General features: G+C 41.4%; 1 protein-coding gene across 1 annotated transcript in view; it reads left to right on the forward strand.

The window, feature by feature from the left end:
- Nucleotides 1-10,844, forward strand: part of vwa2 (von Willebrand factor A domain containing 2) — an 89,980-nt gene extending 79,136 nt beyond the window's left edge. The window contains exon 14 of the mRNA XM_059948006.1: nt 6,027-10,844. Coding sequence (XP_059803989.1) covers nt 6,027-6,157 — 131 coding nt within the window. The 3' untranslated portion in view covers nt 6,158-10,844. The remainder of the gene's footprint in view (nt 1-6,026) is intronic.
- Nucleotides 10,845-25,712: the final 14,868 nt, after the last annotated feature.

A 25,712-nucleotide genomic window follows, 5' to 3' on the forward strand; every position in this document is an offset into this window, starting at 1 on the left:
CCACACTACCCTCAAACTCACCAGGTACCCGAACACCAGACCCCTCAAACTCACCAGGGACCTGATCACCACACTTCCCTGAAACTCACCAGGGACCTGATCACCACACTTTCTTCAAACTCACCAGGGACCCGATCACCACACTTCCCTCAAACTCACCAGGGACCCGATCACCACACTTCCCTCAAACTCAGCAGGGACCCGATCATCACACTTCCCTCAAACTCACCAGGGACCTGATCACCACACTTCCCTCAAACTCACCAGGGACCTGATCACCACACTTCCCTCAAACTCACCAGGGACCTGATCACCACACTTCCCTCAAACTCACCAGGGACCTGACCACCACACTTCCCTCAAACTCTCCAGGGACCTGATCACCACACTTCCCTCAAACTCACCAGGGACCTGATCACCACACTTTCCTCAAACTCACCAGGGACCTGATCACCACACTTCCCTCAAAATCACCAGGGACCTGATCACCACCCTTCCCTCAAACTCACCTGGGACCTGATCATCACACTTCCCACAAACTCACCAGGGACCTGATCACCACACTTCCCTCAAACTCACCAGGGACTTGATCACTACACTTCCCTGAAACTCATCAGGGACCTGATTAAAACTCACCAGGGACCTGATCACTACACTTTCTTCCAACTCACCATGGACCTGATCACCACACTTTTCTCAAACTCACCAGGGACCCTATCACCACACTTCCCTCAAACTCACCAGGGACCTGATCACCACACTTCCCTCAAACTCACCAGGGACCAGATCACCACACTTCCCTCAAACTCACCAGGGTCCCGATCACCACACTTCCCTCAAACTCACCAGGGACCGGATCTCCACACTTTCCTCAAACACACCAGGGACCCGATCACCACACTTCCCTCAAACTCACCAGGGACCTGATCACCACACTTACCTCAAACTCACCAGGGACCTGATCACCACACTTTCCTCAAACTCACCAGGGACATGATCACCACACTTCCCTCAAACTCACCAGGGACCTGATCACCACACTTCCCTGAAACTCACCAGGGACCTGATCACCACACTTTCTTCAAACTCACCAGGGACCCGATCACCACACTTCCCTCAAACTCACCAGGGACCCGATCACCACACTTCCCTCAAACTCAGCAGGGACCCGATCATCACACTTCCCTCAAACTCACCAGGGACCTGATCACCACACTTCCCTCAAACTCACCAGGGACCTGATCACCACACTTCCCTCAAACTCACCAGGGACCTGATCACCACACTTCCCTCAAACTCACCAGGGACCTGATCACCACACTTCCCTCAAACTCTCCAGGGACCTGATCACCACACTTCCCTCAAACTCACCAGGGACCTGATCACCACACTTTCCTCAAACTCACCAGGGACCTGATCACCACACTTCCCTCAAAATCACCAGTGACCTGATCACCACCCTTCCCTCAAACTCACCTGGGACCTGATCATCACACTTCCCACAAACTCACCAGGGACCTGATCACCACACTTCCCTCAAACTCACCAGGGACTTGATCACTACACTTCCCTGAAACTCATCAGGGACCTGATTAAAACTCACCAGGGACCTGAGCACTACACTTTCTTCCAACTCACCATGGACCTGATCACCACACTTTTCTCAAACTCACCAGGGACCCTATCACCACACTTCCCTCAAACTCACCAGGGACCTGATCACCACACTTCACTCAAACTGACCAGGGACCTGATCACCACACTTCCCTCAAACTCACCAGGGACCTGATCACCACATTTCCCTGAAACTCTCCAGGGACCTGGTCCCCTCAATCTCCTGAAACTTTCTAGGGACCTGGTGTCTACACTCTGAAACCCATAGGTTCCTGGTTTCCACTCCGTTGAGACTCAACAGAGCCCTGGTTCCTCTGCTTCCTGTTACACTGGCAAATTTATTATGATGCAATGTTACATTTAAGATCAACTAAAGCATTTTTCTATGTTAATAAGAATAACCTCTGACAGTCTTGAAGATCTGCCAGTCTGGCATCACGAAATTGTGTTGGATTATTACAGACAGAATAAATCTTCAGTCATTTTCTACATACTACATCTTGTGTTTTTTTTTTCCCATCAGTAAGTTTTAAACCTAAATTTAAAACGATTTTTCACTGTCACAAAAATGTTCTTGTGGCTAATATAATTACTGTTCTGTTTGTAAAATTATTTTCTTTGGCTTTGTGGCATTCTACATTTTCCCAGCTTTTTAAAACCAGAAGAAACCGCATTGCATTTGGCCCTTACCTTTAATTTCTCTGACAACGAACAGGGGCTTGGAATAGATTCTATATTTTTGTCAGGAGGTTATGAACATGAGATATCAGCACTGACTGAATATGTTGGCCCTTTAGTTTAAGGATTGATGGGTGGCAGCAGTTTATAAAAAGTAATCCCGCTGGGAAGTTATGAACCTTATGCTGTGAACAATTCAGAAAGCCACTGCTCCAACTTAAATCATATAAGTTAATGCATGTTCACGTATGGAATTAGGAAATGATTTATCAACATCCAGTTCTTTTCATGAAACGCTGCTGTCTGCATGAAACAGAACAGCTCCTGAGAGAACTCCTGCTAGACAGCATGTGAGGCCTTGTTGCTTTAGGCAGGACATATTGACAACAGCAGCACTCCCACACATTGTTTAGGTTACGTGGAAAGGCTAAAAAAGTTAATTTTTTCTTTGTTTCTTTTGGAAAATTGAAATTCTCAAAATAATGATGGAAATTGGCAACAAAAATTGGACACGTTTTACTGTTTCAGAATTGATTTAAAGTAAAAGAAAGGTGTTTCCCCTCAGAACATACAGGGCCACATCGTGGGCGCAACAGTAGTGCAGTGGTTAGTGAGACACTGTTACAGATTGGGGTGTCTGAGTTCTGAGCTCATCTGTAAGGAGTCAGTACGTCCGCCCCGTGGAATGGGTGTGTTTTCTCCGGGCGCTCCATTTCCCTCCCAAAGATTTCTGGAGAGGTAAGCAAGCTGGGTTCCCCCCCCCCCCCCACTCCCCTGACAATAACAAAGAATGAAGTTCAAATGGACTCCCATTCCTAAAATGTTTCTTACTTTGCAGAAATTATTACTGAATAGTATACCACTGGAACCAAAGCTGACTGCTGACAGAAGACACTCCTTACTGAGATAGTGCTTTTGCGGGTTTCAGATATCCATTCTACTAACTAAAGTATGGCCAGGAGCTCCTCCAGACCCCACTCAGTACCGGTCTTTGAAGCCATGCTACCTAGCATTGATTAGCATTGGTGGACAAGAAATGGCTGAGCTGTTCTGCACAGCAGTGGCTACTGTTCTTCAAATTGGATCTGAAATGCAATGAACCAAAGCCTCAGTCATTATGTGTTGAATGCTGTGTATTTCAGAAAGAAATGTCATTGCATTATTTATGAATCTAAATCTCATGACTAGTTACAAGCAGTAGTCACCGCTATGGTTCTGTATATCTTGATTCCTCCCACTATTATATGGTATATAGTGGCAGCATAGCAGTAGATAGTGTTGAATTACTCTGAAGGTGCCAAGGCTCTATGAATTCAGGGATAAAGTTTGCAGCTTACCCCCACATTCTCTCCATGGGAAATCACGGAGAGGAAGCATTTGGTAAGAATCTCAGAATGGACAATACTCAATTCATGGACACTTTGCCACAGATGGATGCGTCTCCTACAATACTCCGGTAGTTTAACGCTGTCCAGGGCAAAGCAGCCCACACTCAACATTGGTTTGGTTTGTACTTGGTCTGATCAGCTGCCCGCCTGCACCCGAACCTGAGCTTGCTCTATGGCTGCAGTAACCCTGTGGTGAAGTGACAAGATGGCTTCTGATAACCCAGAGGCTTTGGTTTCATAGTCATCCTGCGAAACATTTGAGCTATAAGCAGTGATTGGGCCTCTGGACAACATATCTTATGGCCATTCCCCATCAACTCAGATGACCTTTAACAGCTTGTGCCATTTTTGATGATGATGCCATCAGCAGTAGGTGTGAATGATCCCATGCCAGAACGTTAAAGGAGAGAAAAGGACAATGTTTATTCCTCATATGAAGAGTGGGTTGAAAGATGGCAGATGGAGTTTAATGCTGATAAGTGTGAGGTGCTACATTTTGGTAGGACTAATCAAAACAGGACATACATTGTAAATGGTAGGGCATTGAGGAATGCAGTAGAACAGAGTGATCTAGGAATAATGGTGCATAGTTCCCTGAAGGTGGAATCTCACGTGGATAGTGTGGTGAAGAAAGCTTTTGGTATGCTGGCCTTTATAAATTAGAGCATTGAGTATAGGAGTTGGGATGTAATGTTAAAATTGTACAAGGCATTGGTGAGGCTGAATTTGGAGTATTGTGTACAGTTCTGGTCACCGAATTATAGAAAAGATGTCAACAAAATAGAGTACAGAGGAAATTTACTAGAATTTTACCTGGGTTTCAGCACCCAAGTTACAGAGAAAGGTTGAACAAGTTAGGTCTTTATTCTTTGGTGTATAGAAGTTTGAGGGGGGACTTGATAGAGGTATTTAAAATTATGAGGGGGATAGATAGAGTTGACGTGGATAAGCTTTTTCCATTGAGAGTAGGGAAGATTCAAACAACAGGACATGAGAGTTAGGGGGCAAAAGTTTAAGGGTAACATGAGGGGGAATTTCTTTACTCAGAGAGTGGTAGCTGTGTGGGATGAACTTCCAGTAGAAGTGGTAGAGGCAGGTTCAATTTTGTCATTAAAAAAAAAATTGGATAGGTATATAGACTGGAAAGGAATGGAGGGTTATGGGATGAGTGCAGGTAGGTGGGACTAGGTGAGAGTAAGCGTTTGGCACAGACTAGAAGGGCCGAGATGGCCTGTTTGCATGCTGTAATTGTTATATGGTTATATGATTTTAATGAAACTGATTATTTCAAAGTCAACGTCGAGTTTATTGTCATGCGCATAGGTGCAATGAAAAACTTAATTGCAGCAGCATCACAGGCACAGAGTATCAGATACACAAACATTCACAAGAAAAGCATCAATGAAACATAAAATATACATAGGTTTTACAAGGAAGAACACAATTATAGTACCATGCAAAAGTCTTAGGCACCCTTGCTGTATATGGTCCTAAGACTTTTGCACAGTACTGTAGGTCAAAAATAGTCTAACTATAGTGTTGCTAAACTGCAGTGATTAAAGTTTTGCAAGTCGATTCAAGACTGAATCGTTGAAAGGAACTAGGTGTTCTTGAACCTGGTGTTGTGGGACTTCACAATCTACCTCCTGCCCAGTGGTAGCTATGAGAAGACGACATGGCTTAGATGGTGGAAATCTTAGACAGATGTTGGCGGAGAGGGATATGCCTGTAAACACGAGGGTCCTGACGAAGGGTCTCGGCCCGAAATGTCAACTGTGCTTCTTCCTATAGACGCTGCCTGGCCTGCTGCGTTCCACCAACATTTGGCACACTACTCTTTGTCACATCTTATGTCCCTGCACATCTGAGTTGCAGTATCAGACCATGATGCAACCAGTTGGAAGACATGAAGCAGCATATGTTTGTTCCAGAACATGCCTTAACTTTCCAATAAAGTTGCATACCTTCCTGTTGATTGCGCCTATATGCTGGACCTAGGACAGTTAATCAATTTGGAAATATTCATATCACTGATTGCGGGATCCTGTTATGTGCAAATTGGTGGCTGTGTTTTTTGTATTACAGCAAAGGCTATATGTAGTACAAGAAACTTTACCGGGTATAAGATACTTTGGGATGTCCTAAACTCTCACTGTACCATTTTCTGCCGGTGAGTGGGACTGACCCACCACATACTGTGAAAAATATGAGTTTGTTAAAAAGTACAAATTTTATAAGGAGCATTATTAATAAAATAACAGTTTCTAACACTGGTGATGGAATAAATGAATGAATTATTAGGGAATTTTGGTAAAACCTGATACTATCTTTTTGCTGTTCCTGCAGGAATTGCAGACCCGGTGCCTCGTGGAGACGTCCCCAGGACACACAGGAGGCGGCTGTGGCATTTAAACAGAAGAGGGAAAAGGTTTCACAGAAGACGTAGGCACCGAAGGAATAAGAATACTTTATCCTAACTGGGCTTACTCTGTCCTGTTACACATTCATACTGGGCATATGATCTGACATGGAGCAGGTAGAAAGAGGCTGATGTCAGCAGCTTATTGCTCTAATTTTGTTAACTAGAATACCTGTACTGTTTCCAATTCTGAAGTAACTGGTATATGATCATTTGAGAAGTTATTCATGTTTCTTAAGGGAACACTGCTACTAAGCTAATGATTTAATTGTTTGTCAGGTCCACATTTATGTGGACTTCCAACGTGTCTGCACGGACTGTTCAAGCTTTGGTTTACATTCAAAGGAATATGTTCTACAGTTTGTAATATCCATTCCTTTATAACATTATCTTAAGTTTAACTGGTCATGCAAGTATTTAAACATTGTTTCTCATGTGACACTGCATGGTTTTGAGGTTTCAAAAAGACAATGCATTTTGGTATTCTTTTCTTCATGGGGTTTTGTTTCTGAAAGAAATTTTGCAATTCATTGCCTCCATCTATTAATGCTTTCCACATTGGTAAGGTTTTTGATCTGTGATACATGCTAAATATGCAAAAGAGCTAACACAGAGGTTATCCAGCCAAACTCTGATTAGTTAACTAAGTTGTTTATTGACAAGAAGGTGATTGAAATACACATCAGGATCAAAAGATGCAAAACTTACAATACTGTACATAAATCTTGGATACATTCATACAACTAGGGTAGCCTAAGACTTTTGGACAGTACTGTATTTGTCAATGTGGAGTGAAAAGCGAGTTTGTAAATCTGGTGGGAGCAGAGGATGTTGGGAATGGCGAAGGTGGAGTCCCATGGGAGTGGTGTGCACAGGGTGGCTGCAAAGGAAGGCTAGGGGTGGGGGTAGAGGTAGTGCTGGTGTAGACACACCACACCCAGCCCAGAGACACCAGGCAAGGTTATTTAATTCCAAACCGCTGGTTTATTGATCATTGCAGAATGTCTCTCTGGTGCTTTCCGCTCTCTCACCTCTCCTTTCCTATTTTCCCAACCATGATTCCTCTCTTCCTGTACCCTTCCCACCCTCAGTCCACAATAGTGACTCTATATCAGAATTAGGTTTATCATCACTCACATATATCATGGAATTTGTTATTTTTTTGCAGCAGCAGTACAGTGCAATACATAAAATTATTACAGTACTGTGCAAAAATCTTGCTATATATATGTGCGTGAAGGCTTTTGCATAGTACTGTAGGACATGTCCTTTGAACATGTAGAGAGGTGTAGTTCATGTTAAGAGAGTTGCAAAAATACAAATTTAAATTAATATGAGGTTTAACCAAGTGTTGAAGGCTCTTAATCAAATCTGAATATATATGTGTGAGCAGTAGATTAATTCACCGACTAACATTAAAAATATTCATCAATGGAGGAAAATCTGTGCAATGGTTATTCATTGGAATGTTATACTTTTTATACTTAGCCAGCAATATTGATATCCTTAACCCAAATTTCCCTTTTTAAAAGATTTGATGTGTTGCTTTATAAATTTGTACAGATCCCAAGTATATGTTACTTGTAGCTGGGCACTTTTCACTGAGTTTGGCATATAAGTGAAAAGCTAGAATCTCATATGAAGTCTTTTGAATTGTACTGTGTGACAGAGCCAGTGCGAAGCTTGTATTTTATTTAGGAACCTTGATTGTTATTATAAATGTAACACAAGCTATTCCACATTATTGACAGTCTACTCTGCATATTTTACATCAAGACCTTAAGGCAATTACTTTCAACAGCTTATTTTGCATAAATATCTCTTTGGCGTTCCTTTGATTTAGTGGCACTAGAAAATAATGTGGAGAGAATCTATGCACTCTAATTAGAATTCCTAGGTGTATATCTAGCATCTATATTGTTGAAGATATATGTATTCCAAGCTTTCTGATCATATAATAGGTATTTATCACAGGCTTGAGTAAAATGCATTCTGAATTGAGATGAAAGTACCACTTAACTTTGCTATGCAATTATGCTACAGATGTGTATACTAGTTACTTGCAGCCTTAGCATACTATTTTCCAAACAATTACCATGTGTGTCTGCTTGATATCCACCCCAACTGCCTGATGTCAGAAGTACTTTGCAGTCTCTTCCTTCTCCTGATGTGCTTGTCTTACTTCAGGCCTTTTCTTGACTTAGTTGCTTTAGCTTCCTTACCTGTGATGTCTTCCCCCGTAGTCTCTCTTGATGTTTTTCACTAGCGATAAAAAGAAGACAGATTTCTGATAGTTTGCAGTACTACTCCAATGAATTAGAGGGCTTTGCTCCTTCATAAAACACACACTGTTTAGGAATATCCAGAAAGAGCCAATTCAACCATGGAGGGAATTTATGAGAATGATCATCGAAATAGTAAATCATAAACACAAGAGATTCTTCAGTTGCTGGAAATCCAGAGCAACACACACAGGATCTCAGCAGGTCTACGCAAATAGATAAACAATAAACATTTTAGGCCGAGACCTTTCTTTTGGAGGAAAATGCCAGAATTAAAAGGCAGGGGGTGGGGAAGGGAAAGGAGGAGTACAGAACAGTACTATTGTAGGTAAAGTAGTCACTTAAGTCAATCAGCTGCCTATTATTTCCATGGTCTTACCTGATAGGATATGTTCTTGTAATCATCTTGTTATGGTTGACCTTGGTTTGAGGCACCCAATGACAAGTCATCCACCCCGCCCACTAACTTGTAAAAAGCTGAAGCAATTGGGCAGAGATAAGATGTCAATCAAATCACAATCATAAGTTTATTGGGTGGCAATTTACATAAATGGGAAATGACTCCAACCCCATATTATCTTATTATTAGATATTGATAACATGCTTCGAGTTAACTAAAATGCAGTATTTTATTTTATTAGAGATAGAGCATAGTAACAGACCCTTCCAGTCCACTGAGCCCACTTATGCCCATGTGACCAATTAACCTACTAACCACTAAGTCTTTGGAGTGTGGGAGGAAACCCGCAGCAGGTACAGTTTATCAGAATGGCTAGACAGTATTAGAAATAAAATCTTGGTGTGTCAGTCAGTCGCCTGAGGCAACACAGGTTGAAGTGTAGACTTCAAATGAAGTGGGTTTAGCTCAACAGCTAATAATTTTGAAGAGGCCATGCTGTTGATAGTTGAGTCCCTATTTAAGGTATGTGTTTTTGTATGATGGAACATTTCATATTGCTTCTGTAGCATAGCAAAATTCCACAGGAGGGGCTCCCAACCTGGGGTCCATGGACTCCTTGATTAATGGTATTGGTCCATGGTATGAAAGGTTGGGAAACCCTGTCCTAGGATGTGAAGGAGTGTTCATTGGAGCTTAATTTTTTAAAAATCTGAGATGCAGGCTGAAGTGCTGGAAGATGGAATTATTCTAGAAGCAAAGGATACCACATTCATCATCATTATGTGCCATATCGTACAATATGGGCAATCATGGTTTTCCATCTGTTAACCATGATTGTTTTTGGCAAATTTTTCTACAGAATTGACTTGACATTACCTTCTCCTGGGCAGTGTCTTAAGACGGATGACCCCAGCCATTATCAATACTCTTTGGAGATGGTCTGCCTGGTGTCAGTGGTCGCATAACCAGGATTTGTGATGTGCACCAGCTGCTCATACGACTGTATACTACCTCTCCCATAGCTTCACGCAGGTGCTACACCTAGCCCAAGTGTGACCTGCAGGCTTGCAGAGGGAAGGAGTGCCTTGCACTTACTTTGGTGGAAATGTATCTCCACCCCACACTCTACCACTACAAGCAGGGTGGTGGAAGTACAATGTGACACATTTATATGAACAGCTTGAACTTCAAACATAGACAAAGGAATTTGTCAAACTAAAGAACCAATCATTGCACCATGCATTAAAACTGCATTGTAAACCAGGCTGAATCGGTGCCATTGTTTGAAAGAAATACTGATATATCCCCTTTACTCTTCAGCTGAGTTCTGCTCTTTGCTCTTCCCACTTGACAAGAGGAGCAGAATGGGTCTGCAGTGAACAGCATAATCCTATCTTACAAATATAGACCAACGTGTAATGAGTGAAGCAAATGGGTTAATACTCCTTTGGGTGGTTAGTTTAATCTCTGCTTGGAACTACAGAGTAGAAAGGAATTCTATTGGAGAACCACCCAAACTGTAGTTGAGCCCCTATTTTCAGGGTATGAGTTATTATTTAATGAATTATATTCTATTGCAGTTATAGCATAGAAATATCCTAGAGTAAATTAGGAAGTGGAAAAATGTTTCAAAGTTCAAAGCAAATGTATTATCAAAGTATGTATATGTCATTTTATTGTGGGCATTCACACTAAATGCAAAACAATAGAAAACATTCTCAACAAAGCTTGGAATTTTAATGTGAAGAAATTATAATGTTTCTATGTTAAAAATAGTGATCAGTTTAATGAAACTAGAAGTATATAGCCTTCTTGTGACGTATTAAAATTTGAACTTAAGCTGGTGTGGTATATCTGAAACTAAAGGTACATTCCTATTGACAACATCTCTAATGTATAATGACAATGTTAAAGAATTTTGTATGTAAAATCAGATATTAATCTTTGTACATTTTTATGTTTGTGTTGGATGTAATGCAACAATATCTTTATGCATTGCTTTATATCTTGAAGAAGTTTACCAAGAAATCAGGCTGGCTTGTAAAAGGTCCATGTGACATACTCAAAGGTGCTATAATATTAGAAATTAATAAATGGCAGACTTCTCTAGTATTTTGACAGTAAGTGTTATGATTCTCTACAATACTAAAATATTGAGCATTGCTTATTTGTTTTTTATTGTTGATGTGGACTATCCACTATGCCAAGCTTATAAACAAGGATGTTATGCTGAGGCTTTACAAGTCACTAGTGAGGCCTCACTTGGAATATTGTGAGCAGTTTTGGGTCGCTTATCTAAGGCTGTGCTGACATTGGAGAGGGTTCAAAGGAGGTATGTGCTATCATAAGACAACTTGGGTTGTTTTCTCTGGAGCAACAGAGGCTGAGGGGAGATCTAATAGAGGTTTATAGGATTGTGAGAGGCATAGCTAAAGTAGACAGGGAGTATCTTTCCCAGGGTAGAAATATCTAATACCAGAGGGCAGGCATTGAAGGTGAGAGGGGATAGGTTCAAGGAGGATGTGAGGGGTAAGTTTTTCACTCAGAGAGTGGTGGATGCCTGGAATGCACTGCCTGCTATGGTGGTAGAGACAAATACATTGAATTGAATTGACTTTATTTCTTACATCTCTGTCTAAATGGGTAATGTGTGATCATAGTAATTTATAATAATTTTTAATAAATAGAACAGTTGATTTAACTTAGATATACATTCAAATCTGTGTGATGGCCTGGTGGAAGAAGCTGTCCTGGAGCCTGTTGGTCCTGGCTTTTATGCTGTGGTACCATTTCCTGGAGCTGGAATAGATTGTGGTTGGGGTGACTCGGGTCCCCAATGATCCTTCAGGTCCTTTTCTCACACCTGTCTTTGTAAATATCCTGAATCATGGGAAGTTCACAACTACAGATGCGCTGGGCTGTCCGCACCACTCTCTGCAGAGTCCTGCAATTGAGGGAGGCACAGTTCCCATACCGGGCAGTAATGCAGCCAGTCAGGATGCTCTCAATTGTGCCCCTCTAGAAGGTTCTTAGGATTTGGGGGCCCGTACCAAACATCCTCAACTGTCTGAGATGAAAGAGGCACTGTTGTACCTTTTTCACCACACAGCAAGTGTATAAAGTTCACATGAGGTCCTCGGTGATGTGGATGCTGAGAAACTTAAAGGTGTTTACTCTCTCAACCTCAAATCCATTGATGTCAATTGGAGGCTTTAAATGACATTTAGATAGGCACATGGATGTAAGGAAGATGGAGGTATACGGACATTGTGTAGGTAGGAGGGATTAGTGTTTTGGTGTTTTGGATTTGGTTTGGCATAAAATTATTGGCCAAAGGGCCTGTTGCTGTGTTGTACTCTTCCTTGAAAGGCTTATCATATGAGGAGGGTTTGATGGCTCTGGGCCTGTACTCGCTGGAGTTTAGAAGAATGAAGTGGTATCTCATTGAAACCTATCAATTGTTGAAAGGTCTCGAAAGAGTGGGTTTGGAGAGGATGTTTCCTATAGGGGAGGAGTCTAGGACCAGAAGACACAACCTCAAGGGATGCCCACTTTGTGTGGTGGTAAGGTGCAATTTCTTTAGTCAAGGTGAATCTGTGGAATTTGTAGCCTCAAGTGGCTGTGGAGGCCACGTCATTGATACTGTGTTTTTAAAGAGGAATTGATAGATTCTTGATAAGTCAGGGTATGAAAGGTTTGAGGGAGAAGGCAGAAGATTGAGCGCCAAAAAGATCAGGCATGTCCTAATGGTGGAGCAGACTCGATAGGCCAAATTGCTTAATTCTGCTCCTATGTCTTATGGTCTTATGTATCAAAATAAGCAAGAAATTGTCAGAATCTTGGCTGACAAATCTTTTGTTATTCCTTAAGGAGATAACAGGCAGGGTAGACAAAGGAGAATTGGTGGATATCGTTTTCCTGGATTTTCAGAAGCCCTTTGGCAAGATGCCACAAATGAGGCTGCTTAACAAGACCCCATGGAATTATAAGAATGATACTAGCAAGGATAGAAGATTGGCTGATTGGAGGAGGCAAAGAGTGGGAATAAAGGGGGTCTTTTCTGATTTGCTACACTGCCAGGGTGACTAATATTGTTCTGCAGGGGTCAGTGATGGGACCACTTCTTTTCGTGTTATATGTCAATGATTTGGATGACAGAAATCGATGGCTTTGTGGTCAAGTTTGTGGACACCATGAAGATAGGTGAAGGGGCAGGGAATCTGCAGAAAGACTTAGACAGATTAGGAGAATTGACCAAGAAGAGGCAGATGGAATACAGTGTAAGGATGTGTATGGTCATGCACTTTGGTAGAAGGAATAAAGACAAATTGTTTTCTAAATGGGGAGAAAGTTCAGAAATTGTGGTACAAAGGTTCTTGGGAGTCCTTGTGCAGGATTTCCTGAAAGTAACTTACAGGTTGAGTCAATGGTAAGGAAAGCAAATGCAATGTTAGCATTAATTTTGAAAGGACTAGGATTTAAAAGCAAGGTTCAAAGGTTCATTTATTATCAATGTATACAAGTCTTCTCCAGATAGCCACAAAACCAATAAAGAAAGGCAGCATGGTCACCAACCCCTAATTCCTCCTCCCCGCACAAAAAAACAAGAAAGATTGGGTGAAAAACACAGTATATAAGAAACTATAACACTGAAAAAGTCTATAGTCCAAGTCCATATCCAAAACGCAGAAATCCTGAGTAAAATTCTCCAGGCACGGTGGCAGGCTCTCCCCACTCTGGTAGCAGAGCGACCCCCCCAGTGATCAAACGACAGGTAGCTGGCGCTCACCTTGATACCTCAGTCTCCCTAGTCGCTTTAATTGGTGCACAATGGGAGCTTTAATCAGTGAAATGGAGTCAAACATCGGCTCGTGCCCCATCCCTCAGCTTGTTCACCACAAGTTTGCTCACTCTGCCTCTGTCTCCTGGAATCCTCTTGGAAACTGCAGTGCTGAAGCTCCCAAACCATCTCCAAACTTCCATATTCACCTCAATGTTTCAAACCTCCTCGTCACTTTAAATGGTGAACAGTGGAAGCTTTGATTGGCAAAATGGAGTCGAACATTGGCTTGCGCCCTGTCCCACAGCCTGCTCGCCAAGAGGTCTGTGGAAGCTGCCTCTGCTTCCTGGAATCTGCTTGGAGAGTGCAGAGTGCTGAAACATCCAACTGTTATCTAAGCAGCAAATCACCGGCTCCAACAGTTCCAGAATCACATCCAAGATGAAAAACAAATGCAAAAGACATAAAGGAAGCAAATATATGATTTCCTGAACTATCCTGAAGATGTCGACCAAAGAACCGTCGGCAGGTGCCATCTAGACCAGAAGTCAAGGATGTAATGCTGAGGCTCTGTCAGACAGCACATGGAGTACTGAGCAATTCTGGGCTCCTTATCTAAGAAAAAATGTGCTGGCATTGGAAAGGGTCCGGGGAAGTTAATCAGAATGATTCTGGGAATTAAAGTGTTACTGCATTAGGAGTGTTTGATGGCTCTGGGTCTGTACTTGCTGGAGTTTAGAAGAATGAAATTACTGAATATTAAAAAGCCTGGAGTGGATATGGAGAAGGCGCCCATTGTAGTGGTCAAGTCTAGGACCAGAGAGCACAGCCTTAGAACTGAAAGACATCCCTTTAGAACAGAGATGAGGAGGAATTTGTTTAGCTAGAGGGTAGTGAGTCTGTAGAATTCATTGCCACTGATGGCTGTGGATGCCAAGTTATTGGGTATAATTAAAGCAGAGATTCTTGATTACTCAGGGCTTCAAGATTATGGGGAGGAGAATGGGGTTGGAAAAGGATAATAAATCAGCAGTGATAGAATGGCAGAACAGATTCAATGGGCTGAAGGGCCTAATTCTGCTCCTATGACTTGTGTTATCAATTTTGGAAGGAATAATGAAGGTGCAATTAGGTAGGGTGATCTGGAGGTCTTAGTGGATTTATGGAGTAGAGATAGAAAATAGAAAGATGAACAGCACAGAGGGACTCCCCCCAGACTCATTGACAGAATGATAGTAATGAGTGGAATGGGAAGGTGGGAATAATGAGAGAGCGAAATTCAACTTACAACATGTGTTAATAAGCAATTAAATGATTGGATTGCGTTTGATTTCTCAAATAGAGATTGGACTAATAGCCTAATTTGGTTGTGCTGCAATTTGGAAGAATTATTTGTACAAAAATACTTTGAGGTGTTTATTATTAATTGTTGTAATGCCAGCAGAAGTAAAGGCAGTTATGTAGAAGGTATAAGGGATAAAAAAAAGAGTAGTTAGGCCTTTCATTTTAAGTCGACAAACAGGGTGAGGTGTGTCTGGGCAATTCTATAGCAAATGTTACTGCGACCAGGTAGAAATACTTTTCATAGCTGAGCCAGATGGTAAAAGCAATAAATTCAACAGTAAGCCATTGTTTTTTTTTTCATCTTAAAAATGCGCTTGTAAAAACCAGGGAATAATTATGTGTTGCATGCTTTGTGCCTTGAGACTTGGGCTGGACCTGCAATCTGGTTGATACCTTACTGAAAACCTGTCAATACAACAAAGGCATGGGAATATCAGCATTTCACAATAGCTACCCATTTTAAACTTACAGCAGAAATTTCCAGTGTTCTCTTCACAATCCCACACTACCATATATCATGGATTCTGGTTAATCGGGACACATTGGGGCCAGTACAATTTGTCCAAATAAGCAGCTGCCCTAATGAGCTGAAGTTACATGGAAATAGTTTAAAAATTATAAAATCACAAACTATCTTTTATCTGAGTAACAAATTATGTATTTAAATGAAATACTGAACAAATTAGAACACTACCAGTGCTACTACAGTACTATAAAACTGTGTATTGGTTCCTAATAATTAACAATGGAGGAATTTGTTCAGTGTTTGCTGTCACATTCTTTTGATTGTCTGTAAATGAACAATATCAGTGCAGATAACGGACTGCCTTCATAAAATGCTTTTGAAGATTGCATCCTCCAAATCTTCATTTTCATTGTACCATTCAAGATCGAATTCCTCATAGCTCCTAATCTGTTGAAGTAGTGAACTTGCTTCTTTTTTCACTCCCAGCCATTTTTGGCACCTCCAAGCCTCTATGCTTGAAACTGCAGTGAGCTAAACAGTTTTGAATCATCTTACTACTAATTTGTCGCCAACTATCAGTAACAAAAATCACTGCTTTTTGAAAACAAGCAAACACAACTGACACTATTTAAAAACTGTTCACTCTGAGCATGGTGTAGTTGTCTAATCCCCACACACAAGTGCATGCATCTGGTGCTAGTTAGAAACTATTCGGCAACGGTCTCCTATCCCTATCGGGGTGGAGATGTGTCTGTAGCAAAGGTGTTCCTTCCTTCCACTAGCCTGCAGGTCACCCTTGGGCAAGGTGCTGTGCCTCCTGATCAGGGTCACGTGGAGCCATGGGATGCTCGTATGAGCAGCCAGTGCATATCACAAATCCTGACCACTGTTGCCAGGCTGATAGTCTCTGAAGAGTATTGATAATGGCTAGGGTTATCTGTCTTTTAAAGTCACTACCCAGAAGAAGACAATGGCAAATCACTTCTGTAGAAAAATTTGCTAATAAAAATATGGTCATAAGACTGTGATCACCAACGTCATATGATGCAGCACAAAATGATGATGGGTATCTCAAATAAATGAAGGGAATCCTAGCTGTTTTTTCCCCATTAGTTTTTGTTCTTTAAAAGTGTTCCCAAATAAGTGGCTGCACTGGTTAACTGCAGGCCTAATTAATCAGAATTTACGGTACAAGCTAATCTTTGCTGTGTACAACATGATGTTATGAAGCTAATCTTTTTAGCAAGGCCAGCAGTTATTCCTTTCTGGAAAAGGAAGAGAATCAACTGATATGTGTTATAAATGTTCTTGGTTCTAAATGCTTTTGTCGTAGCCAGGCCATTCAGCCCAACACTGACCCTTGGGAACCCTCCTTGTTAACCCTTTCATCCAGGAATTGGTCTATTACCTACTATGACTCGCCTACTGATATGCTCGCCTGGACACACCTTAACTGCTGATAGTGACCCAGCTTTCAGACAGTATATTACCTTTCTCTGGGCGAAGAATATCTCCACTCGTTCTCTCTTGTCATAAATCTGTGTTCTCTTGCTTTATCTACCTCTGATTCAGGGAAATTTTTCCCACAGTTTCACTGTTTTATATCTCTTATCATTTTAAATGCCTCATTCACATTCCTTCTTCATCTCCTCTACTCCAGGGCAAACAGACCGAGCTCCTCATAACTGAAAGGCTCCCAGGTATTATCCTGGTTGATCTCCTCTGCACCCTCACCAGCTCTCTTGATCTATCTATCTATCTACCTAACTACCTATTTATTTAATGATACATTGAGGAACAGACCCTTCTGGCCCTCCAAACTGCATTGCCCCAGCAACCCCCAGCATCGCTGATTTAACCCTAGGTTAATCATGGGACAATTTACAATGACCAACTAACCTACTAAGTGGTACTTCTTTGGGAGGAAATCAGAGTGCCCGGGGAAAACCTATGCATTCCATGGGGAGGACGTGCAGATCCCTTATAGATGACGCTGGAATTGAAATCCGATGTCCCGAGCCCTAATAGTATTGCGCTAATCTTTATGTTACTGTGGTGCCCATCACATACATTGCTCACATTCTTCCTCCAGCAGGTTGCTAGAGCTTGATACAACACTCCAACTAAGGGCAGCATCTTATAAATTTGGATCATTATCTCCCTACACCTGTATCAACGTTCCAACTAATGAAGACCAGTATTCCATCCGCTTTCATAAACACATCAATTATTTCTGCTGCAACCTTCTAGAATCTATTGCCTTGTACCCTAAGGTCCCTCTGTCCCTCTTTAGTCTCTATGATCTTACCATTCATGGTTGAATTCCCAGCCTCATTAGTGTTCCCAAAATTCAACACTTTATATTTGCTTGGATTAAACTCCATGTGCCATTTTCAGCCATTTTACTTGCACATTGTTACCTGCAGTTTAAAGCTACCTCTCCACACTATCCACAATACCACCAGACACTATGAATTTATAGATGGTATCTCCTTGTCATTCACGTTTCAAATGTCTGGAATTCTTTTTCATTTTTAGTTATGTGTCACTGAAAGAAAATAAGACTTCTTCTAAGCACTTTGCAGCCCTCTGGCCTATACTGTTGTGACATCAGTTCAGTTTTCTCTCTGCTAGAGAAGTCTTATCAGCTGGCATTTCTTAGACCTTTGCATTTCACAATTTTTAAATTCTTGTTTGTCTTCTGTCTCAGTAACATTTCTGTTTAACCTGTCAACCTGATAATTTCATCAACAGATTATAACCAAGAGTAAATGTAGTCTTACCCTGTCACAGTTATTCTTTGTCCTGCCCACCCATTTCTCAACCTCTTTGCTATTTAAAGGTGTCTTGTTTGAAATGAAGGTGAAGGTTGGTAGCTCGGGTTGGCTGCTGGTTTGTAGGATTGTTCGCCGAGCCTGGAGGTTAGCTCACAAACATTTTGTCACTAGTCGAGGTGACATCATCAGTGTGCAATTGAGTGTTCTTTCTTCCGAGTGCTCATGTTTATGTTAATCCGACGCATTGTTCTGATTGGTTGGCTGTCATGCAGGTTGCTAGTCTCTGCTCAATCCCAGCCAACTGGATAGCTGAGTGATCTCTGCTGGTCCGTATCCCTGGTTATCGGTGTTGTGACCAACAAACCAGTGCTCACGACAATAACCAGAGATATGGACCAGTGTGGATCACTCAGTTATCCGTTTGGCCAGGACCCAGCTGAGACTAGCCGCCAGCATGACAGCCAACCAATCAGAACAACGAGTTGGACCAATAGAAACATGAACACTGGGCAGAAACAAGACTCAGTTGTGCACTGATGATGTCACCTTGACTGGTGAAGAAGTGTTTTCAATCTAACAGCTAGGCTTGGCAAACAATCCTACAAAAGAAAAGTTACCTTGTTTTCTCTTCTTTCCAATTCTGACAAAGGTCTTCTTCCTGAAATTTTAACAATTTTTGCTTTCACTGAACACTCATATTTTCTAGTTTTATTTCTATTTGCTTAAATCCAGACTGACTTTCCTGTATAGTAACCAAGACTCACCCAGACATAAATGATCTTATGGTCCTATTTCAAATTAAATGAGGGAATTATCTCTAGTGTTATGGCTAATATTTATCTCTAATTCATTGTTACTGAGGAAAATCCCATTATCATGTGTTTATTCCTAAAGGTTATCATAGCCACGCTGTTAGTGGGGATAAGCTCCCACGAGCTATTAAATGCTTCCAGTGGCCTGAGTCTCAAATCGCTTCTGACAACCAAGTCCAACTCCTGGCTTTCACTTGTGGCTTAGCTGCTAAGCCCGGCAGAACCATTTCTGACAGGAGGTGGGCTACTGGCGCCTTAAAACTACTCACTTCGGGCGAGATGGGGCTCATCAAGTAAGGTTGCCAGCATACCTAGGAGAAGGAAAATTCTGATCTCAAAGCTCTGCTGCGCTGTAGCTGTGGTCAGTCATGGGGAAAGCTTTGGGTGTAAACCCCAAGAGAAAAATCCAGAGCTGGAGTCGCCGAAGCAGTCCAATGTGAGCTCAACACTGGCAACGCCAACCGTGCCGCTGCTGCCAAACAGTACCAGTGACTGGTTTTCTTTTGGATTCATCAGCTGAATGGAGAGGGGGAGCCTGCTGCATGGACAACAGTCTGCTCTCCATATCGTACTACCTTAGCTGCATCCAGTCTTATATATCACAACATCCAGAGTCATCCACAACCAACAGAGGGCCTCATCACGCTGGAGTTAATCCTGCCGGCTTCCTTTATTGCAACTTTGCCTACATTCTCCAAGTGTTTCCCTGGCTACCAAATTCTTGTAAAGTCTAAAAAAAACATGAAAGTTGCAGTATAAATACAGAGCACAAAAAAGTCACACAAAATGCTGGAGGAACTCAGCGGGCCAGGCAGCATCTAGGAAAAGAGCACAGTTGATGTTTCAGGCCGAAACCTTTTGGCAGAACTTTGCTGGACCCTTCGGATTTCCAGCATCTGCAGATTTTCTCTTGATTGGGACACAAAGTCACATAGCAGCAGTGGAGGGGAATCAAGCTGCCTGACTTGCTGCGTTCCTCCAGCTTTTTGTGTGTGTTTCTCAAGGTTTCCAGCATCGCAGAATCCCTTGGATTTCATATCAACAGAACTCTTTCGCTCTATGAAGAACATTTGTGCGTTGATTCTAAGCAGAATTATTGTTGCCAGACTAGCAACAAGAAATTTGTTAACAAGGAGAAAATGAGAAGTTTTATAATGCATAGGAATCAATAATTTGACAAAAGGAACAACTCAAGTTAACGACTTTAAATAGTGGGAATTCTTTCCAAACTATCAAAGGGAATAAAATAAAGGCACATGGATCCTGTATTGCAGTCCTGAGAATGAATTTGCAATATATGAGAGATTTCTATAAACATATTTATCATTGTAGAAATGCTCATAGCAAAGATCTTTTTATCTCAGGGGTGGGTGTGTAAGGCTAATCTATGCAGTTTATTTTAATCTTCCTTCAAGCCTGTAGGATGATACCTTGCTGACAGACAAATACTACAAGATCTTTTGAATACTTCAGCATGACATGTACAGACAAAACCTATCTGCTTGTGTGGCCAGTTGGTAAAGCTGACAATACAATAATTGCATCACTCTGCCAAAAAAGGGTTTGGCAAACAAGACAAGATGTTGGTAGAAGTACATAAATGTAACTGTTACTTGTTTTATGTCCATGGTTCCTGAAAACCAAATACTTGGATCGGCCCACACATGCAGATCTACAGATTTAGCTGCCTCACTTCTGCAAATGCTTCATAACATTTCTTTTGTAAATTCCTTATTCATTCAAAACTTACAATTTTAGGCATTATTTGTAACTGAGGGGAAAATATTGATTTGAAATCTGTTTAATTTTCAGTTTTAATTGGAAGGTGTGGCATAAACACAGCTCTCTTTTTCTATGAGAAACACTTGAGCAGTTACTGTTGCTGGACCAAAAACCAGTAAGAAACTTGTTCATGAGATCAGAAAATGGAAAGGCCTCTTGGCATGAAACATCAACTATTTATTCATTTCCAAAGCTACTGTCTGACCTGCTTAGTCCCTCCAGCATTTTGTGTGTGTTGTTTTGCATTTCCATATCTGCAGATTTTCTCATGTTTATAACCCATTCCTGTTGTCACATTCCCACATAGTTTAAATCTATGCCCCTGGGTTAGCACGCATTCTGCATTGGGAGCAGTTTTCCTAATCTATTCTATCAAAGAACTGCATACTTGTCAAAGACCTTAACTATCTCCCTTTTTCCCCAGGTTCTCAGAATCAGGTTTATTATCACCGGCATGTGACATGAAATTTGTTAACTTAGCAGCAGCAGTTCAATGCAATACATAATCTAGAAGTGAAAAAAATAAAATAAAAAGTAATAATAATAAAAGTAAATAAGTAAATCAATTAATGTATATGTATATTGAATAGATTAAAAATGTGCAAAAAACAGAAATACTGTATATTACAAAAAAGTGAGGTAGTGTCCAAGGGTTCAATGTCCATTTAGGAATCGGATGGCAGAGGGGAAGAAGCTGTTCCTGAATCGCTGAGTGTGTGCTTTCAGGTTTCTGTATCTCCTACCTGATGGTAACAGTGAGAAAGGGTGTGCCCTGGGTGCTGGAGGTCCGTAATAATGAACACTACCTTTCTCAGACACCACTCCCTGAAGATGTCCTGGGTACTTTGTGGGCTAGTACTCAAGGTGGAGCTGACTACATTTACAATCCTCTACAGCTTCTTTCAGTCCTGTACAGTAGCCCCCCCCCCCCCATGCCAGACAGTGATGCAGCCTGTCAGAACGCTCGCCACAGTACATCTATAAAGGTTTTTGAGTGTATTTGTTGACAAGCCAAATATCTTCAAACTCCTAACGAAGTATACCGCTGACTTGCCTTCTTTATAACTACATCGATATGTTGGGACCAGGTTATATCCTCAGAGATGTTGACACCCAGGAACTTGAAACTGCTCACTCTCTCCACTTCTGATCCCTCTATGAGGATTGGTATGTGTTCCTTTGTCTTACCCTTCCTGAAGTCCACAATCAGCTCTTTCGTATTCCTGGCATTGAGTGCCAAGTTGTTGCTGTAGCACCACTTCCCTAGTTGGCATATCTCAGTCCTGTACGCCCTCTTGGCACTACTTGAGATTCTACCAACAATGGTTGTATCGTCAGCAAACTTATAGATGGCATTTGAGCTATGCCTAGCCACACAGTCAGGTGTACATAGAGAGTAGAGCAGTGAGCTAAGCACACACCCAGTGTTGATCGTCAGCGAGGAGGATACATTATCACCAGACCGCACAGACTGTGGTCTTCCAGTTAGGAAGTCGAAGATCCAATTGCAGAGGGAGGTACAGAGGCCCAGGTTCTGCAAGTTCTCAATCAGAATTGTGGGAATGATGGTATTAAATGCTGAGCTGTAGTCGATGAACAGCATCCTGACATAGATGTTTGTGTTGTCCAGGTGGTCTAAAGCTGTGTAGAGAACCATTGAGATTGCGTCTGCTGTTGACCTATTGTGGCAATTAGGCAAATTGCAATGGGTCCGGGTCCTTGCTGAGGCAGGAGTTCAGTCTAGTCATGACCAACCTCTCAAAGCATTTCATCACTGTAGATGTGAGTGCTACCAGTCATTAAGGAAGCTCACATTATTCTTCTTAGGCATTTGTATAATTGTTGCCTTTTTGAAGCAAGTGGGAACTTCCACCCGCAGCAGTGTGAGGTTCTGCAGCTTATCGATCACAACTGTGGAAATGATGGTGCTAAACACTGAACTACAGTCAACGAACAGCACCCTGCCATAGATGTTTGTATTGTCCAGGTGATCTAAGGTCATATGACGAGCTACTGAGATTGCAGTAGACCAGTTGTGGCAATAGGCAAAGTATAATGGGTCCAGGTCCTTGCTGAGGCAGGAGTTTATTCTCATCGTGACCAACCTCTCAAAGCCGTAGATAATGGAATTATATAATGACAGCAAAGAGGAGTCCATTAAGCTCTTTGTAGGAGCCATGCATCTCTTTTCTATCTGCAATATATTTTGTATTGCATGTTTATTACGGTAACTGGTTATGCGAGTGGACGTGTGGTAAAAGCGAAGGGATTAATTTACATATTCATGCTTTATTCTGCTTAGTTTTAGAGCTGGGGACCGACAGATGTCATATCTTTTGTTGATTGCTTAATTCTTAACTTAATTACATTTGAAATTGCTTAAATTCACTTAAGTACATTTAATATCACTAGGTTTAGTTTCTTAAGTTTAATTACTTCAAGATTGTATGTTTTGGTAGTTGCTAATAAAGGATCAAATACATTTCTTCAGCTTTTTGGATGATTATTATTGGATGGATCAGGAGGTGTGTGATACAAGATTAACAACCCGTGGGGTCACCTGCAGCGGTAATTGTTTCTTCAAGTTACCGCTACACTCTTTATAAAAGCTAATTTCCAAGGGAATTCCCCTTTCCTCATTGTCCTGCAATATGATCTCGTTGAAGGATTTATCCCAAATTAATATTTAATTTCTTACATCTCCCTTTCAAATAGTAAATTTGATAACAACTCCCCATGTGTAGCAACGTTCCCTCTTGGTTTTGTTTTGTGAATAACTGAAGTATTCAACACCTGAGGGGACGTTTATTCAAATTGTTTTTCAGGTGCATTGGAGTTAAAGAAGCTTTCAAATCAAACTATGGAAAAGGTTACAGAACCAATTTAGATTGCCACATTCGTAAAGAGTTTAAATCCGTAACGCTAGGATTTCAATCATTTCATCATTGGGAGTAGTCTTCCTAATCTACTCTATCAAAGAACTGCATAATAGTCAACATCTCTATCAAATTTTCCTTTTCTTTTCTAAAAAGAACATTTGCAGCTTCTATCACTTCTCCAAATGACCAAAGTTCTGGTTCACAATAAAATACTTCAAATTACTCAATGAATTGAATTAACTATATTTGCAGAACTTGTGAATAGGTAAAAAGGTGATCGGACAGCTATTCTGCATCTGTCCTGGCTAGAGGCTTCAGCACTACAAATACATAAAAAAAGATCAAGGTTATACAACAGGACTTGCGGTGGTTATCTCAATGGTTCAGTTGTTCAGTTGAATATATGTGGTGTACCTGTCTGGACACGCCCCCTGTTGATTGCTCCTGTGGCTCCTCCCACAAACCCCGACATTTTGTGTGCCTGCTTAATAGATATTTTTTCTATACATGCAGGTGATAGCTTTTTAGCCTGTGCAAATAACCCTGGTTGTGTTATCCATTTATTATGCCATAATTAAAAAGCCCTTATGATTTACCATTTTTCAAGTGCATCTAATTTAAAGTTACAAAAATACTCTCCTTCAAACTTCATCAGTTTGCAAGATACCAAAAAGTTAAGGTAAGTATTTTTGGTTAAGATATTTCCTCCAAAGCAAGACAGAAGCCATAATTCACAGATGCTGTTCTACTCCAGCACTAGAGGGCGCCCTGTGTCTTGCGAACATTTCTCTCACTTTTCATGAACTTTGATTTTTGACTTAAGTCACTTCATTCTGCGATTCTCTGATGCTCTGCATAATCTGAAAACCCTTCTCCCCATCCTTTTACTCTGGCATCTTCCCCCTTCCTTCACAGTCCTGAAGAAGGGTCTTGGCCTGAAAAATTGACTGGTTCTTCATTTCCATGCACGCTGTCTGACCTGCTGGGTTCCCCTAGCATTTTGTGTGTGCATTGCTTTGGAACAATTGATCAAAGGGACCAGCTAACTGCATGGGAACACCTGAAACCTAGCAACTTTTGCTGATAAATCCTATAAATATCAGTACATCTCCTTCACTGAAAGAGCATTCTCCCCTAAGGACAGTCTGAATCATCGGAGAAAGACAGCATCTCAAACTTTTCTGCAGACACCTTTTGGGGAAACACTGAACACTGAGTCACAGCTGCAGTAGCTCTTGTTTCCTGCCAAAAACTCAGGAGCTCAGTGTTCATAGCCAGCAAGTTATACCGTACTACTCCAGCCAGAGTACAACAGAAAACTGTCACATCTACGTGGAGGATAGACTGACATGGTGGAGACCTGATTCATCTCATCAAATGCCTTAATGACTTTTGACCATTAAACTCAAGGGCAACAGATGGATTTCTTTTGCAGCCTGTCAAACAAGGCTCTGTAGTTTCATTAATCGGCTGTTGCACTTATATAGAAAACTGATGTTACCTGCTGTAATTTTAAATTAAAGGTAAGTGTAACCTTCAAACGTTCAGAACATATGGCTTGCTTCCTGCTCTTTGTACACAGACTGCCCCAGCAATTTAAAAATTTCTTTAAAATTTAGAAATATCGTGCAGAGCAGGCCACTCTGACCCTTCGATATGCGCCGCTCAGCAATCCCCGATTTAACCCTAACCTAATCACAGCACAACTTACGTTGAGAAATTGATCTACTATCCAGTACATCTTTGGAGAGTGGGAGGAAACCAGAGTGCCTGGAGAAAACCCATGTACTCCACAGGGAGTTCGTACTGAGACCCCTCACAGATCACATTGGAATTGAACTCTGAACTCTGATGCCGGAAGCTGTAATAGTGTTGTGCTAACCGCAACGCTACTGTGGCGCCCATTGATGTCCAGGTAAAGTTTGAATATAATCTTCTCTTGTGATATATTTGTCTATTTGACAAGGGTTTAAAATAACTAAAGTAATTGTGCAGTTTTTGTCTTTCCAAAGTAGATTATGTGACATAAAATTTAAATTTCATCTTGCTCCATTGGGCTCAACATGAAACTGTCTCCACAGTTTCTGTAAT

Source organism: Hypanus sabinus, chromosome 22 (assembly GCF_030144855.1).
Source record: "Hypanus sabinus isolate sHypSab1 chromosome 22, sHypSab1.hap1, whole genome shotgun sequence".
Taxonomy (NCBI): domain Eukaryota; kingdom Metazoa; phylum Chordata; class Chondrichthyes; order Myliobatiformes; family Dasyatidae; genus Hypanus; species Hypanus sabinus.